This window comes from Stegostoma tigrinum, chromosome 5, assembly GCF_030684315.1.
Source record: "Stegostoma tigrinum isolate sSteTig4 chromosome 5, sSteTig4.hap1, whole genome shotgun sequence".
NCBI classification, from domain to species: Eukaryota; Metazoa; Chordata; class Chondrichthyes; order Orectolobiformes; family Stegostomatidae; genus Stegostoma; species Stegostoma tigrinum.
The window spans coordinates 115,642,049-115,659,095 of NC_081358.1; the positions used below are offsets into that span (position 1 = coordinate 115,642,049).

Here is a 17,047-nt window from a genome sequence, read left to right on the forward strand (position 1 = left end):
TTGTTTTTGAGTGATGTGTTTTGATGAAGCACACAAATCCAGGTAATAGTCAATCGGTTTATTTGAATTCTCTAAGCCTTCGAAGTCCGGCTCCTCCTTCAGGTGTTAGTGAGAGAAGTGGCATCAGACACAGAATTTGTAAGTAAAAGATCAAAGGGTCATAGAACTGTTTTGAATGTATTGAACAAGCCTAAGATGGATGGTAAACCTTCAATCAGTTAGAAAGGAGATTGAGGTTACGATTGATTAACATGCAAGTCCCAGAAATTCCTTCAAGTCACTGCCCCAAGATAACTAGAGGTTTTGTCAGTATACCAGAGGTGATATCCCACGTCATACAGTGTACTTTCGGTGTGAGGCCTTGTTCAGAATCTATCTGTGTTGTAACTTGGAGTCAGACAGGTTTTATTTTCTATTCAGGAATTTATAAAATGCCACATGTACTGTCTACAAATTGTGTGATTTTTGAACAAAATAGAATGTAAAATCTGCAAATGTACCCTATAGATCTGTGTGTGTGTGTGTGTGTGTGTGTGTGTGTGTGGGGCGGGGTGGAGGCGAGAGTGTACATGCATGTGTGCCTGTGAATGTGCGCATGTGTTTTGTGAGTATGTGTTTGAGTGAGGGTCTGAGAGTGTGTGAGCATGTGTGTATATGTATATGTGGAGTGAGAGAGTATATAGTGTGATGGGGTCATCCATAGTGCAACATGAACCCAAGATCTCGGTTGAGGCCGTCCTCATGGGAACCGAACTTGGCAATCAGCCTCTGCTTGGCGACTCTGCATGATCTGTGTATCCCAAAGTCCACTTTAGAGGGCATTTATCCGAAGATCCGAGGACAAATGTCCTTGACCACTGAAGTGCTCCTCCACTGGAAGGAAACATCCCTGTCTGGTGATTGTTGTGTGGTGTCCATTCATCTGTTGTAGCGTCTGATGGTTGCCAATATACCATGCCCTGGTGCACCCTTGCCTGCAGCAATAAGACAACATTGGCTGAGTCACATGAGAATCTGCTGTGCACATGGTGGGTATTCCCACACGTGTGATGGTAGGATCCATGACAATGATCTGATGTCTTGCAGAGGTTGCCATGACATGTTGTCCTGAAGACTGGGTAGCTTGTTGCAAATTTGGGGTGGCACGGTGGCTCAGTGGTTAGCACTGCAGCCTCACAGCACCAGGGACCTGGGCTCAATTCCAGCCTCTTCTGTTCGAAGTTTGCACATTCTCCCCATGTCTACGTGGGTTTCGTCCGGGTGCTCCAGTTTCCTCCCACAGTCCAAAGATGTGCAGGCTAGGTGGATCGGACATGCTAAATTGCCCATAGTGTTCAGGGGTGTGTGGGATATAGGGGAATGGGTCTGGGTGGGATGCTCCAAGGTGGTGTGAACTTGTTGGACCGAAGGGCCCGTTTTCACACTGTGGGGAACCTAATCTAATAATGTATCAGAAATAATGGGAACTGCAGATGCTGGAGAATCCAAGATAACAAAGTGTGGAGCTGGATGAACACAGCAGGCCAAGCAGCATCTCAGGAGCACAAAAGCTGACGTTTCGGACCTTAGCTCTCTGATGAAGTGTCTAAACGTCCGAAACATCAGCTTTTGTGCTCCTGAGATGCTGCTTGGCCTGCTGTGTTCATGCAGCTTCACACTTTGTTATTTAGTCTAATAATGATCTGTTTAAGAACGAAAAGAGCTGCAGAAGAGTCACCGGACCTGAAATGTTAACTCTGTTTTCTCCTTTGCAGACGCTGCCAGACCTGCTGAGCTTTTCCAGCAACTTTGTTTTTGTCCATGGTCTGTTTAAAGTTTGGTGGTTTTTTGAAGGTGTGAAGTGAAGGCGCAGGGAAGATCTTAGTGAGGTGTTCAACATTATCGATAATGTGTTGATGGCTGCAAAGAACATGGCGTGGTTTTTCCCCTCCCAAGAAGTACTGGATGATGAAGGGTACCCTATCGATCATATCCCATGTCTGTCTTCTGAGAAGGCCATTACAGTTTTTTCGCCATGGCACGCCAGAACTAGCGATCGATGAGTTGAGCATCATATCCCATTTTATGAAGACCTCTTTCAACACCTTCAGGTATCTGTTGCGTTGCTCCTGTTCTGAACCGATCCTGTGTATACATAGAACTTGTTCATGGGGGATGACTTTTTTAATATGATTAGGGTGGAAGCTGGAGAAGTGCAGTATCATGAGGTTATCCGTAGGCTTGCAAACTGAAGTATTGAGGCGTTCATCCTTGATGGAGATGCGTGTGTTCAAGAATGAGACTGATTCTAAAGAGTAGTCTATGTTAAGTCTGATGGTGGGATGAAATGTAGTGACATCACTATGTAGTTGTTTCAATGGTTTCTCAACATGAGTCCAAAGGAAGAAATGTCATCAATGTATCTGGTGTATGGGGTTGGTCAGAGGTCTCTTTCTCATTCTCTCTGTCTCTCTCTCTCATACACACAAACATGCACTCTCATGCATACACAAATATATATACATAATAAATATATAACAATATATAAAACAATAAAGTCTGTGTCTGAAACCACCTCTCTCATTAACACCTGAAGAAGGACCTGGTGTGTGACTTTTGACCTCATCCGTCACAGTCCAACACCAGCACCTCCACATCATGTTTTAATGAGTATCTTGCAGTTTGTGCCATCATTTAGGTTATTCACACATGGCACAAAAGGTTTATTCTCAACTTTATCACAATTTAAAGAGACCCCTCAGAACAGTGTTGTTCATTAAACAAAGTTTAAAACAATGGAGTGTCTTGAATGAAGAAACACTATGTTGTAATGCTTTTTCATCTTGGCTGGCCCTCATATATCTAGTTACGTCTGAATTCAGCCAGCTTTGCATGACTGATTTTCAAATAAAAATACTGGTTAATATCATGCTGAGTTTTTTTTTTGTGTATTGCACAGCCATTAAGAATGATCATATATATAAGCTTTCACTATATTTGATTAGAATGCACAAAAGAAAATAAATTACTAAAAGATCCTGGGTTACATACAGTCAAAAGACATTTGGCCATTCAAACCTTTTTCACGCAGGAGACGATGGTTGTTTTATCTTCAGGCACATTTATTGTTAAAACCAAAAACCCACAGGAAACGGTTGACAGAAACCAGTTTTCATTTTGGTCAGTTCGGAGGAAGGGTCACTGGAAGTGAAACATCAACTCTGTTTTCTCCTCCACAGATGCTGTCAGACCTGCTGAGCTTTTCCAGCAGCTTTGTTTTTGTTCCTGATTTACAGCATCTGCAGTTCTTTTAGTTTTTATTTAGTATTTAACTCACTGCCACATCTCTTCCAAACATGCCCACCTTGAAGAAGTTCTGCTCCCATCTCCGACGGGATTTCTGTTGCAATCTCTCTTCTTGCCCACCGACTTTTAATTTCACTTTCACTCCTGGTGTTTGACCAGGTATTTGTTAAAACTCGTTTCCACAGCCATATCACATTCCCCAATGACTGCCTTTGGCTCAGACTCACCCCATGTCGATTCCAAGTGAAGTTTCATCCCTCATGTTTTGAATCTTCCCAGGATCACACATCTCCATGATGTTCAATGTTCCACGGACAGCTGCTCTCGCCACATCTTGAGATCCACACTCAGTGCCATGTGTTATCACATGTGCACCCGCAACCTTTCTGTTCATCAGAATCGCAACACACTGGCTCAGGGCTGTATCACTCTGCAGTTCCATTTCATCTTCCGGCTCATTTGTTGTGCTAATAAAAAACATTTTCTTTTCCTTTCAGGCATCAAGGCCCACAAGATGCACCAACTCAAAAATATCCATGGCCCTCTAAAACCTACCTCTCCTCCCCTTCCCTTTGACTCTATCCCCTCCCCCAACCCCCCTACCTTCTGTCGGGTATTCACTATCCCTCCTAACCTTCTGCTCTCCGATGCTGAACATTCTGTACTCAGTAAAGGCCTCAGCTTTATCCCTCTGTGTCCCCAGCAGCTCTGAGGAAGAGTCACTGGACCCAAAACGTTAACTCTGATTTCTCCTCCTCAGATGCTGCCAGACCTGCCGAGCTTTTCCAGCAGCTTTGTTTGTACATTTTGGTCAGGATCATTTGAATAAATGACATGCTGTGAAAAAAGCTACAACAGAAGGGATGCCCCTGTCCATTATGTATGCTACAATGCACATTTCTGGTCTCTTCACTGATGAGACTAGGAAACGAGTATTGGGATTCAAGAAAATGTGTTCTTTATTTGTCTTCATAGTAAATGAACACAAAAGGCAACTGAAGAATAGGAGAAAATTAAGAAGTAAAAAGGAGGGAGGAATTTAAAACAATGTTGATCACTTGTGGAAAATGTGCAAGTAAAACTAATGGGACTAAAGGTTGACAAGTTCTTTTTAAATCACTAAAGCCCTTAAAGAATCCACACATTTAGCAAAAATGATTAGTGGTCGACATTAATAACAGTAGCAGATTTCTTCTCCAAAGCGCATTAGTGAATCAAGTGGGTTTTATGACAGTTGGTTTGAGGTTGTCATTAGTAAAACAGCTTTCAATTGAAAATGTTTACTAATTAAACTTAGTATGGTAAACCTGTATTTGATGTTGGCCCTGTATGGACCATCTTTTGAGGGGAGGCGCTGGCCTAGTGGTGTCATCACTGGAATGTTAATCCAGGGACCCAGATAACATTTCGGGGACCCAGGTTCAAATCCTTCCCAGTAGATGGTGGAATTTGAATTCAATAAAATATCTGGAATTAAGAATCTAATGATGACTGTAAATCCATTATCGATGGTTGGAAAAATCCATCTGGTCCACAAATATCCTTTAGGGAAGGAAACTGCCTTCCTTGCCTGGTCTGACGTACATGTAACTCCAGATCCACAGCAATGTGGTTGACTATCAACTGCCCTCTGGGCATTTAGGGATGGGCAATAAATGCTGCCTATCCAGTGATGCTCTCATCCCATTAATGAATAAAGGAAAACAAGTGCAATGTCCTGCTGTCTCAGAGCTGTCTATAGATGGCTCGCCAATAGGATCTCCACTTCTATAAGGGGTTCTTTCTTTATTGATTAGGTCTGGGAATGGAGAGAGTTGCACACAGTAATCTCATTCAATAATAGATTGTAAGTTCAGTGGGGGCTGAGTTACTTTAGTTTTTGGAGCCAGGAAATGGTATTTCATGTTTACTGTGTATTTTTGTTTCCAGGCCCTATTTAGTTTTTAAAAGGAGCTGGTTTTAAATTTTTGATTGCTCTTCAGCCCTGTACTCCTAATCTATGGGGCAGCTTGCGTTAATGGGGTGGCGAGCAGTTCGGAGGGCTTCCTGGTGGGCCTACTTCTGGGCCTGATCAAAGTGGCTATTAAGAGATCTTGGTAATGGGTCATCAAGGGGACTTTAATACCCCACTGTCTGCCCCTTTTCTGTGCATGTCCATGTCTGGGTACCTAGAAGACGGACTGCATGGCACAATAGAGACCATCAGAGTTCTGTTGGCACTGCAGGATCTAGGTTGCATCTTCACCATGTATAACAATATTTTGATTTAATAGTTTCAATTCTAGTCTTGTAGGTTTTTGTTACTGTGCGCCTGTAAGTGCTGATTAATTTAATGCTCTTTCTAAAAGAGTAGGATGTTAAACCTATATAAAGCAAGTTTTTGCCTCAATGGATGCTTAGCACCCAGTTTTGGGTACCAAACCTTAGGAAGGATATGAAGGTGCCAGAAGGGATGCAGAATAGATTGATAAAAATTAATCCAGGTATGATGAACTTTAGTTACACTAAGAGATTCAGCATGTTGAAGCTGTTCTCCTTGTTGAAATATGAGATTTGGTAGAATTTTTGCAAATCATAAGTTAGTTTGGATGAGATCAAGACAAGCAGGCAGATTTATCAAAATTGGTGAAAGAACTGTGACATAAAGGAAAACTTTCTAATGCAGTTGGCCAGGTTTGATGTGCACTGAAGAGAATATGCTGGAGACTGAATGAATTGTGATCTCGAAAGTAGCCGTGATGTGGAGGTGCTGGTGTTGGACTGGGGTGGCGCAACAGTTGCCAGACAGGGATGTTTCCTCCCAGTGGGGGATAACTTCAGCCTTGGATCTTCAGGTAAACATCCTCCAAAGCAGACTTCGGGATACACAACAATGCAGAGTCGCCGAGGAGATGAAGAAGGGTCTAGGCCTGAAACGTCAGCTTTTGTGCTTGTAAGATGCTGCTTAGCCTGCTGTGTTCATCCAGCCCCACACTTTGTCATCTTGATAGCCACGTTTGGTGCCCATGAGGATGGCCTCAACCAGGATCTTGGGTTCATGTCACATTACAGGTGTCTGCATCACACCATACACTGTCACACACACACATACACTGATCCTCTCTCATATACACAATCTTTCAAGTATGCACACACACACACTTTCCCTCCTACACAAGTGTGTATGCACACTCTCCCTCACACACGTGAATCTATGGGGTGAATTTGTATTTGCAGAGACCTACTTTGTTCAAAAAGCACACCATTTATAGACAGTCAATGTGGTGTTTATAAATCCCTACTTTAGAAATAAAACCAGCCTGATTCCAAACTAAGACACAAACAGATTATAGAAAAGGCCTCACACCTAACATACACTGTCTGACCTAAAATGTCACCTCTTCTTTACACTGATAAAACCTCAAGTTCTGACAGGACAGTGACTTGAAAGGAATTCAGGGATTTACATATAGATATTAATCAATTAAAACCTTCTAACTGATTAAAGATTTAACTGCATCATAGGTTTGTTTAATACATGCTCATCAATTGTGCGATCCTTTGATCTTTTACTTATAAAATTCTGTGTCTGATACTACCTCTCTCAGTAACACCTAATGAAAGAGTAAGGGTCCGAAAGCTTGTACTTTCAAAGTAAACTTGTTGGACTATAACCTGGCATAATGTGATTTCTGATCTCAAAAGTGAAACGGATTAATAACCATAAAGGAAATAAAGTATATGGTCATGGGGAAAAGGCAGAATGACGTTATTGAACTGTACCTTCAGAGGGCCAACACAAAATGGAAGGTCGACAGGTCTACTTTTATTCTGTAACTGAAACGCAGAACTGAGAAAAAAAGAAATAGGATAGCACCTACCATCACTTAAAACGTTTAACTTTTCCAGAACAGAATTTCTTTTACTGTACTGTATTCCTAGTTTCAAATGATTTATTTACCACTAACCCATCCCAGATTGTTTTGTTTAAAAACTGCATGCAAAGTTTTCAATTAAAAAGTAGGGGAGCTGCGAATGATAGTAACATTTTCTGCTTGGCCTGCTGTGTTCGTCCAGCTCCACACTTTGTTATCTCGGATGCTCCAACATCTGCACTTCCCATTAGCACTGATACAATTTCACGTTTGCAATCTGTTTCTTCCACTTCGCGAGATGTGGCGGGGTAGGGGTGGGTGCGCATGCGTTCAGCGTGGTCCGGCAGGGACCGGCTGTGCGCAGGCGCTCTCCAGTTGACGCGGGGCGGCAGGATGAGAGGTGGCGGTGGGTTGGTGAGTGAGCAGCTGGTGTTCACAGCGAGTGCCGGGGATGCAGACCCTCACTCCAGGCCCGTGTTGTTCGTGGGCCTGCTGTCAAACCTGCAAAAACTCACCTGGGGACAGTTAAAGGGCAAGTTGGAGCCCCGAGTGAGTCCGGAGGTGAGTAACTCCAAAATGGTGGCTGTGGCTCAGGGAGTAGAAGCAGGCCGATCAGCCCGTCTAACCCGCCTACTAGCTCAGCCTGCCTGTCATCCAACAGTTATTGGTACTCATCGGGATGGATGTGACTTCGTTCTGAGCTTCTAATCTTTAACTTCCAGCCTAGTAAACTGCTTTTCCAAATGTATCAGTTGATATTGGTACAATGCATAGTTCAGCATTCCTGGATAGCTGCTCTTACGTATCATCAGGATGTGCCATTCAACTTATTGGCTGAGTCTATTCTGGCTGTCTGTAGAGCAATCCAGCCATACCCCTATCCTGCTGTATCCCTGTAAATTTAAAGACCGTGCGATCTCCTTTTGAAATTGTTCATATACTTCCGTCTTGAAGAAGGAGCCTAAGGCTGACCTTTTCCATCTCTACCACCACCAGTGACACTGCTGTTTTGTAATATGCCAGCTGGAATTATGCTGAGGAATGATGCGGAGGTACAGGTGTTGGACTGGGGTCGACAAGGTCAGAAGTCACACAACACCAGGTTATAATCCAACAGGTTTATTTGAAATCACAAGCTTGCAAGCCGGTGCTGCTTCGTCAGGTGAAGTGGAGGGAAACACACAGGCAACAGAATGGCTGAGAAATTTTGTAGTTTTATTTTACTGTGCATCACATCAAGAAGTGTGTTTACCCACTAAGAGAAAGGAAAATACTTAACATTTCTTTGGACTGCATGTTTGAAGTGGTTTCTAAACGATTATAGATGACACTTTTCTGAACCAAGTTGCTGTGGTCATTTCAGATAAAATTTGGCTTCATGTGCTTTCCCAATGATTAACATGTCCATTCTGGAATCTGCGGCAGCCCCTAATGCTGAACACTCCTATAACAGTATAACAAAGTGTGGAGCTGTATTAACACAGCAGGCCAAGCAGCATCTGAGGAACACAAAAGCTTACGTTTCGGGCCTAGGCCCGTCATCAGAAAAGGGGGAATGGGGAGAGGATTCTGAAATAAATAGGGAGAGAGGGGGAGGCAGACTGAAGATGGATAGACAAGAAGATAGGTGCAGAGGAGAGTATGGGTGGGGAGGGGATAGGTCAGTCCGGGGAGGACGGACAGGTCGGTGGGGGGGGGGTGAGGCTAGTAGGTAGGAAATGGAGGTGTGGCTTGAGGTGGGAGGAGGGGATAGGTGAGAGGAAGAACAGGTTAGGCAGGCTGGGACGAGCCCGATGAAGGGTTTAGGCCTGAAACGTCAGCTTTTGTGCTCCTGAGATGCGCCTTGGCCGACTGTGTTCATCCAGCTTCACACTTTGTTATCTGGGACGAGCTGGGCTGGTTTTAGGATGCAGTGGGGGGAGGGGAGATTTTGAAGCTGGTGAAAACCACATTGATACCATTGGGCTGCAGGGTTCCCAAGCGGAATATGAGTTGCTGTTCCTGCAAACAGCCACACGTAGGTTGCAGGAACAGCAACTCATATTCCGCTTGGGAACCCTGCAGCCCAGCCCAATGGTATCAACATGGATTTCACCAGCTTCAAAATCTCCCCTCCCCCCACTGCGTCCCAAAACCAGCCCAGCCTACCTAACCCATTCTTCCTTTCACCTATCCCCTCCTCCCACCTCAAGCCACACCTCCATTTCCTACCTACTAGCCTCATCCCCCCCCGACCTGTCCGTCCTTCCCGGACTGACCTATCCCCTCCCTTCCTCCCCACCCGTACTCTCCTCTCCACCTATCTTCTCGTCTATCCATCTTCTGTCCGCCTCCCCCTCTCTCCCTATTTATTTCAGAATCCTCTCCCCATCCCCCTTTTCTGATGAAGGATCTAGGCCCGAAACGTCAGCTTTTGTGCTCCTGAGATGCTGCGTGGTCTGCTGTGTTCATCCAGCTCCACACTTTGTTATCTTGGATTCTCCAGCATCTGCAGTTCCCATCATCTCTGTTTGTCTTTTAGGTTTGGCAGGCTGCATTGAGCACTTTGAATCCCAATCCAATAGACACCTGTTCTCTTTGGCTCGATTATGCTGTTGTGGCAGCCCTCCCATCCAAAGTCAGCCGTCACAATAGTCCATCGTCGGCTCACTTTCTCACACGACTGATTCGCAATTGTTCATCTGGAAGAACTAACCAGTGCATTGTGGTAAGTGATTAGCTAGATTTTACGGTAGCACCGGATCATATATATGTTCCATTTTATTCCTAGTTTTTCTTTCCAACCATTCTTGTTTCCAGAGCAATAATTTTGTTTAATTATCATACTTGATGCTCAGTATGATTAATCATCAATAGCCTTTCTATCACTGCCTTTCCTAATAATACGATAATTTTCAAAATCAGTAGGACCCATTAAAGACTTTTGTCGGTTTCGTAACTGCTTGTGAATCAATACACTTGAGCAACTTAATCTGAAGATAGGTTCTGTGTCAAAGTCCTCATCTAATGTACTGTACCATTGCATTGGGTTTCTGCTGGGTGTTCCTTGGCTTACAATGCTAATTTTTCTTGTACCTTTATAGGGCATCGCTGACTATGCCAGCATATATTGCCAATCTATAATTTATCTTGAAAAGTTATGGTGGACTTCTTTCCATTGTAGTCCATGATGATGATGCACCTCAATACTGTTAAGGAAGAAATTCCATTACTTTGACATTTTGACAATGAAAGGAAGGTGACACAGATGATGTCACACATGTGACTTGGAGGGGTATATGCAAACAGTAGTGTTTTAATGTCTAACCGCCTTGTCCTTCTAAGTGGTATAGTATGTGATGTTTGAATATATGGTCAAAGAGATTTGGATGATTTTCTGCATTGCATCTTGTATGCTGCCTCTAGTGAGCACCAGTAATGGAGGCTGTGAATTGTGAAGGTGATGGATACTAGGCCAATCAAAAAAACTGCTTTATACCAGTTCCTGTTGAGGTCCTTGTGTGCTGTTGAAGCAGCACTAATCCAGGCAAGCAGAGAGCATTCAAGATAACAAAGTGTGGGGCTGGATGAACACAGCAGGCCAAGCAGCATCTTAAGAGCACAAAAGCTGATGTTTCGGGCCTAGACCCTTCATCAGAAAAGGCGGATGGGGAGAGGATTCTGAAATAAATAGGGAGAGAGGGAGAGGCGGACAGAAGATGGATAGAGGAGAAGATAGGTGCAGAGGAGAGTATGGGTGTGGAGGTAGGGAGAGGATAGGTCAGTCCGGGGAGGACGGATAGGTCAAAGGGGCGGGATGAGGTTAATAGGTAGGAAATGGAGGTGCACCTTGAGGTGGGAGGAGGTGATAGGTGAGAGTAAGAACAGGTTAAGCAGGCTGGGACGAGCTGGGCTGGTTTTGGGATGCAGTGGGGGGAGGGGAGATTTTGAAGCTGGTGAAATCCATATTGATACCATTGGGCTGCAGGGTTCCCAAGCGGAATATGAGTTGCTGTTCCTGTAACCTATGGGCGGCATCATTGTGGCACTGCAGGAGGCCCAGGATGGAGATGTCGTCTCAGGAATGGGAGAGGGAGTTGAAATGGTTCATGACTGGGAGGTGCAGTTGTTTACTGCGACCCGAGCGTAGGTGTTCTGCAGAGTGGTCCCCAAGCCTCTGCTTGGTTTCCCCAATGTAGAGGAAGCCACACCGTGTACAACGGATGCAGTATAGCACATTGGCGGATGTGCAGCTGAACATCTGCTTGATGTGGAAGGTCATCTTGGGGCCTGGGATGGGGGTGAGAGAGGTGGTGTGGGGGCAGGTGTAGCACTTCCTGCGGTTTTAAGGGAAAGTGCCAGGTGCGGTGGGGTTGGAGGGGAGTGTGGAGCGGACAAGGGAGTCACAGAGAGAGTGGTCTCTCTGGAAGGCAGACAAGGGTGTGGTGTGAAAAATGTCTTTGGTGGTGGGGTCAGATTGTAGACGGCGGAAGTGTCAGAGGATGATGCGTTGTATCCGGAGGTTGGTAGGGTGGTATGTGAGGACTAGGGGGATTCTCCTTTGGTGTTTCTTTTCTGATGATGGTTTGATGATCGGGGGTTGGGTAGTGATCAAGGGGGCGATAGGAGGAGGTGTCGGAGAGAGCGGACGGCTGCCCATTCTGCAGGGGAGAGGTTGGAGTGGGTGAGAGGGGTGGAGAGATTGAGGCGGTTAATGTCTCGGCAGTTGGAGATGAAGAGGTCGAGGGAGGGTTGGAGGCCTCGGGGTGGTGTCCAGGAGGACTTGTTTTGGAGGTGGGAGAAGGGGTCAGTGGAGGGAGATCACCCTCCAGATGTGTGCCTTGTAAATGGTGAAAAGGTGTAGCATAGATGAGTTAGTTGTCACTGAATTCCCATGTTTCTGTTCTGCTTCTGTACCTATTATAGTTATGCAGCTGATACGGTACTTTAAGCCCATGGTAACACCTGCAATGTTGATGGTGGGGGATTCAGTGATAGTAAAGCTGTTGAATGTAAAAGTGAGTAGAGTAAATTCTTTCTTTTGGAATGGTCATTTTCCAGTACATGAAGGTATAAATGTTCCTTGTCACTTGCCAGCTGAAGCTTGACTGTTGCTTTCTTTATGCAAATATTCATTAACGGTATGAGGGCTTTGCTGGCCAGTCAGCACCTATTGCCCATCCCTAATTGCCCAGAGGGCACTTAAGAGTCAATCACAGTGCTATGGATCTGGAGCCACATGTAGGCCAGACCAGGTAAGGATAGCAGTTTCCTTCCCTAAAGGACGTTAGTGAATCAGATGAGTTTTTCCGACAATCAACAATGATTTCATGGTCATCATTAGATTCTTAATTTAAAATTCTATTTTTTTTTAATTCAAATTCCACCATCTGCCATGGTGGAATTCAAACCCAGGTCCCCGGAACAATATCTGGGTCTCTGGATTAATACCACTAGACCATTGCCTCCCCCCAGAATCATAGTACAGAATCATAGAATCTCTGCAGTGTGGAAATGGGCCGTTCGGCCCATCAGGCCCACACCATCCATCCAAAGAGCAGTCCACAAGTCCTTGGACTCTATGGGCAATTTAGCATGGCCAATCCACCCAACCTGCACATCCTTTGAACTGTGGGAGGAAACCAGAGCACCTGGTGGAAACCCACTCATACGTGGGGACACAGTGCAAACTCCACAGAGAGAGTCGCTTGAGGGTGGAATCGAATCCAGGCCCCTGGCCCTGTGAGGCACCATTGCTAACCTGTGAGCCAGTGTGCAGATTACATCAGTATCCTTGTACTGATGTGAAAGCTAGATACACTGAGAAGAAATATCATCAAATCGTTTGCCAGTGAATCCGTGCTTTCTTAATTAGGCAGCAGTGTAGAGGTGGCATTCTAACTCTTGTCTTCTGCCTCTACGTCATTTTGAATGGGTGTTCGGAATACACCAAACTACTGATAGCATCTCTGATTTTAAAAAATGCTAAGCAAGTTTATTATGCACTTTTCTTTTTACAAATAATATGCCTCTAAAGGCTCGAAAATCAATATTTCATTGCCTTCACTAAGAATAAGAACTGGAGTAGGCAATTTGGCTATTCCACTGTTTACTTAGATCATGCCTGATCCTCTGTCTCAACCCTACCTTTATGCACTATCCCCCTATCCTTCAGTACTCAAAATGTTGTCGACCTCTGTCTTTACTGAGAATGCTCTATATATTTAATGTGTAAAGCAGTTCACGTAACAAAAAAATTTCTGAAGTAGATCAAATTAATTTAAATATTGTTATTAGGGAATTAATGTACCACTATGATATGATCACATTTCTTGATTAGGATATTGTTGATGCTGAGGTTGCATTGTGGTCTATTCTGAGTAAACTCTGGGACACTTGAGAGAAAAGTCATGTGATTAATCTATGAAATCAAAAACGTGGTTTTGGGAAACGATGAGAAACATTTGTGTTTTCAGCATTTACATATATCATGGAATAAAAATAAATCTGCAACACTAGTTTAAATTAAATGATCAGAGAGGACCAAGGTAAGTGTCACAAGTTCAAATCAACAAATGAAAAATTGTGAAATTTTTCACACACAGAATAACCATAAGTATCAAGGGTATATTAAGGTTACTAGGGTCAAAGACCAGTTTTTTAAAACTTAAATATTTAGGAAGGAATCTGTTTTGTGTTTTTTTTTAATGTTCACAAGCTAGGAATGACTGCACTTGCTTTGTTTTTTAAAGTTTAACCATTAAGTGTTTTTGAAGTGTTTGCATGACTGAAACAAGACTGTGTTATTGTCTCCATTTCTCAAAACCCCACTTTAAAATTAGTATTGCCAAAATTGTATTTTCATTTTGCAAACAGGTATTTTTACTAACCTGCAGAGGATCTAGAATAACAAGTATTTACTTAATCATAATTAGAAAATGTAATCAAGAAACCCTACCCAACTGAGGCTGGAAGTTGCTCTGGCACAATTTAAGTGACTAATTATCCCTCAAGGAAAATACTATGGATGTTGGAAATCTGAAATAAAAACAGTACTGCAAAAGAAAACAAGGCCTGGTGGTATTAGTGGAGAAACAAAAGAGGGATAATTAGTGACTTAAAACAATATATTTAGCAATTTACAAAAATGATGCAAGCAGACCAGCAATATCAGAAAGCATTTCATCACCTAACTCAACATAAAGCCTAATGTAAGATAATAAAATGTGAGGCTGGATGAACACAGCAGGCCAAGCAGCATCTCAGGAGCGCAAAAGCTGACATTTCGGGCCTAGACCCTTCATCAGAGCTCTGATGAAGGGTCTAGGCCCGAAACGTCAGCTTTTGTGCTCCTGAGATGCAGCTTGGCCTGCTGTGTTCATCCAGCCTCACATTTTATTATCTTGGATTCTCCAGCATCTGCAGTTCCCATTATCTCTGATACTATATAAAGCCTAATGAACTGTTTTGATTTAATTGAGAAATTTCCTTGGTCCTTTTCAAGGAGAGCAGCGATATCTTCATTTCTAGAAATAACTGGATTTTGGATTTGCTTAATAAATTTGAATATGCATTTCAAGTGTTTTAATTTTTATTGTGTTTAAAATTTTATTCCAGCTCGTTTGTGAATACATGGAGGTTTTCGCATCAGCTTGTGCAGTAACAAGGGCATTTCCCCTGTTCACTCGGCGCACTGGCTTGCTAGAATCAGGAGAGAAATTCACTGTTACGGTCGAATTTATTCTGGTTGGAGAGAATACTAAGCCACTTACTGAATCTGTGCTTACGGTAAGTTTTAGCGCAATGATGAGAAGATTAGAGATGATATACTTGCTGAATTATATTTTTTTATTGTCTCCTTGTGTTGTATGTAGTTGGCTTACGTTGTATGAATTGGGTACCATTTCGCTGGTAGGAGTTGGTGATGGTCTTGGCTGACTGGGCATTCTAGCAGTAATACAATAGGCAGCTTTCCATCATAGCATTTTTGTAATTACAACACATCAGGAGCCATTTGGCTTGTCACACGTTTATGAATCCTTTTCGGGTGGAAAAAAAGACTTTTCTAATTTATGTCATTACCCTTCTGGTGAGAACTTGAGAGTTTGCACACCATTACAGTAATAATTGCCGCTGCTGGGAAGCAATCTTTTATAAGGACATAAGAACCAGGAGCAGGCTATCTGTCCCTTCAAGCCCGCTTCACCATTCAGTAAGATTATGGTTGGTACTTTTGTGGCATCAGCTCTGCTTACCCACCCTCTCATCATAACTTTTATGTTCATTCCTTTATTGTTCAAAACATTGTCTGTCTTAGTTTAAAAACATTCAATGAGGAAGCCTCAACTACTTCACTGGGCAGGGGATTCCATAGATTGACAACCCTTTAGGTGAAGAAGTTCTTCCTTAATTCAGTCCTGTGTCTGTTCCCTCTAATTTTAAGGCTATGCCCACTTGTTCTAGTTTCACCCAGCATGAAAATATCTTCCCTGTTTCTATCTTATCTATTGCCTTTGTAATTTTATATGTTTCTTTAAGATCCCCCTACCTTCTTCTAAATTCCAATTAATATAATCGTAATCGACTCAGTCGGCTGTTTGAAGTCAACCTTCTGAACTCTGGAATCAAGATAATGAATCTCTCTGCACCCCGTCCAGTGCCAGTACGTTGTTTCTCAAATAAGGAGACCAAAACTGCATGTAGTGCTCCAGGTGTGGCCTCACAGTATAACCCCCCTGGTTTTAAACTCAATCCCTCTAGCAACGAAGGACAAAATTCCGTTTGCCTTCTTAATTACCTGTTGCATCTGCAAACCAGCATTCTGACATTCATGCACAAGGACACCCATATCCCTTTGCACAGCAACGTGCTGCTATTTTTTGCTGTTCAAATAATAGTCCTAACTGTTATTCCTACCAAAGTTGCACTCCATCTGCTGGACCTTTGCCTACCCACTTAAGCTGTCTATACCTCTCTGCAAACCTTATTCTGAAAATACTAATAAGTTTTGAATATTATTTCAATATTCACCATTTTCTTCACTGAAACAGAGAAAGAATTATTTTTCTAAAATTTATTTTTCAGCTGTTCTTCAATAAGGTAGCCAGTGACCAGTGGTGTCCCACAGAGGTCATTGCTTACAATCTGTTTATAATGTATATAATTGATTTGGAGGAGAATGTGAGAGATGTGGAGATGAGAGGCAAATGTTTTACGCAGAAGTTGGTGAGTGTCTGGAAAACACTGTTAGAGGAGGTGATAGAAATAGATACAGTAGCAACATTTGAGAGGAGTCTTGACAGATTCATGAAAACAAAGGGAAGAAAGGGATAAGGACTGTGTAGAGGCAAAAAAGTTTTTAGTTTAGAAAGGCATCACATGTTGACATAGGCTTGGTGCGACAGAGGGCCAGTTCCCTGTGCTGTTCTGTTCTTTGTAGTCCCTCATTCTAATAGATTTTTGCAACACCCTTTCAGAGGTTCTAATATTTTTCATGTAATGAAGCATGCACTGTTTCTTTTCTTCATACATTGGATGTGACCAGCACCAACTAGACCAGCGTTCTTTGTCCATGTTAATTGCCCTAGAGATGGTGTTGGTGAGATGCTGACTTAAACTAGGAACATAGGATCAGAATTAGGCCATTCAGCCCTTGAGCCTGTTCAGCATTCAATGAAATCATGGCTGATCTGTCACCTAACTCCATATATCTGTTGTTGATCTAAACCCTTAATTCCTTTGCATAAAGAGTATCTCAGGTTAAATTTAGCACTGATCCTGTATCCACTGTCTTTTGTGGAGGACAGTTCCAAACACCCCTTTTGTGTGTAGAACTGTTTCCTAACATGTCTCCTGATCAGACTGGCCCAATTTCTCAGTCTATGACCCTTAGTTCTGAAACCCCAAACAGTGGAAATGGTTTATCTTTA

At 43.1% G+C, this 17,047-nt stretch overlaps 1 protein-coding gene across 3 annotated transcripts in view; it reads left to right on the top strand.

The window, feature by feature from the left end:
- Window positions 1-7,485: 7,485 nt before the first annotated feature.
- The window catches only part of LOC125451989 (probable aminopeptidase NPEPL1), a 67,835-nt gene continuing 58,273 nt past the window's right edge, over window positions 7,486-17,047 (top strand). For 2 of the 3 annotated variants that reach the window (XM_048529835.2, XM_048529833.2), the window contains exons 1-3: window positions 7,486-7,700; window positions 9,661-9,846; window positions 14,736-14,906. In XM_048529835.2, the coding sequence (XP_048385792.1) occupies window positions 7,533-7,700; window positions 9,661-9,846; window positions 14,736-14,906 (525 nt within the window). In that variant the 5' untranslated portion in view covers window positions 7,486-7,532. The remainder of the gene's footprint in view (window positions 7,701-9,660; window positions 9,847-14,735; window positions 14,907-17,047) is intronic. The other variant, XM_048529834.2, reaches the window with a different exon arrangement.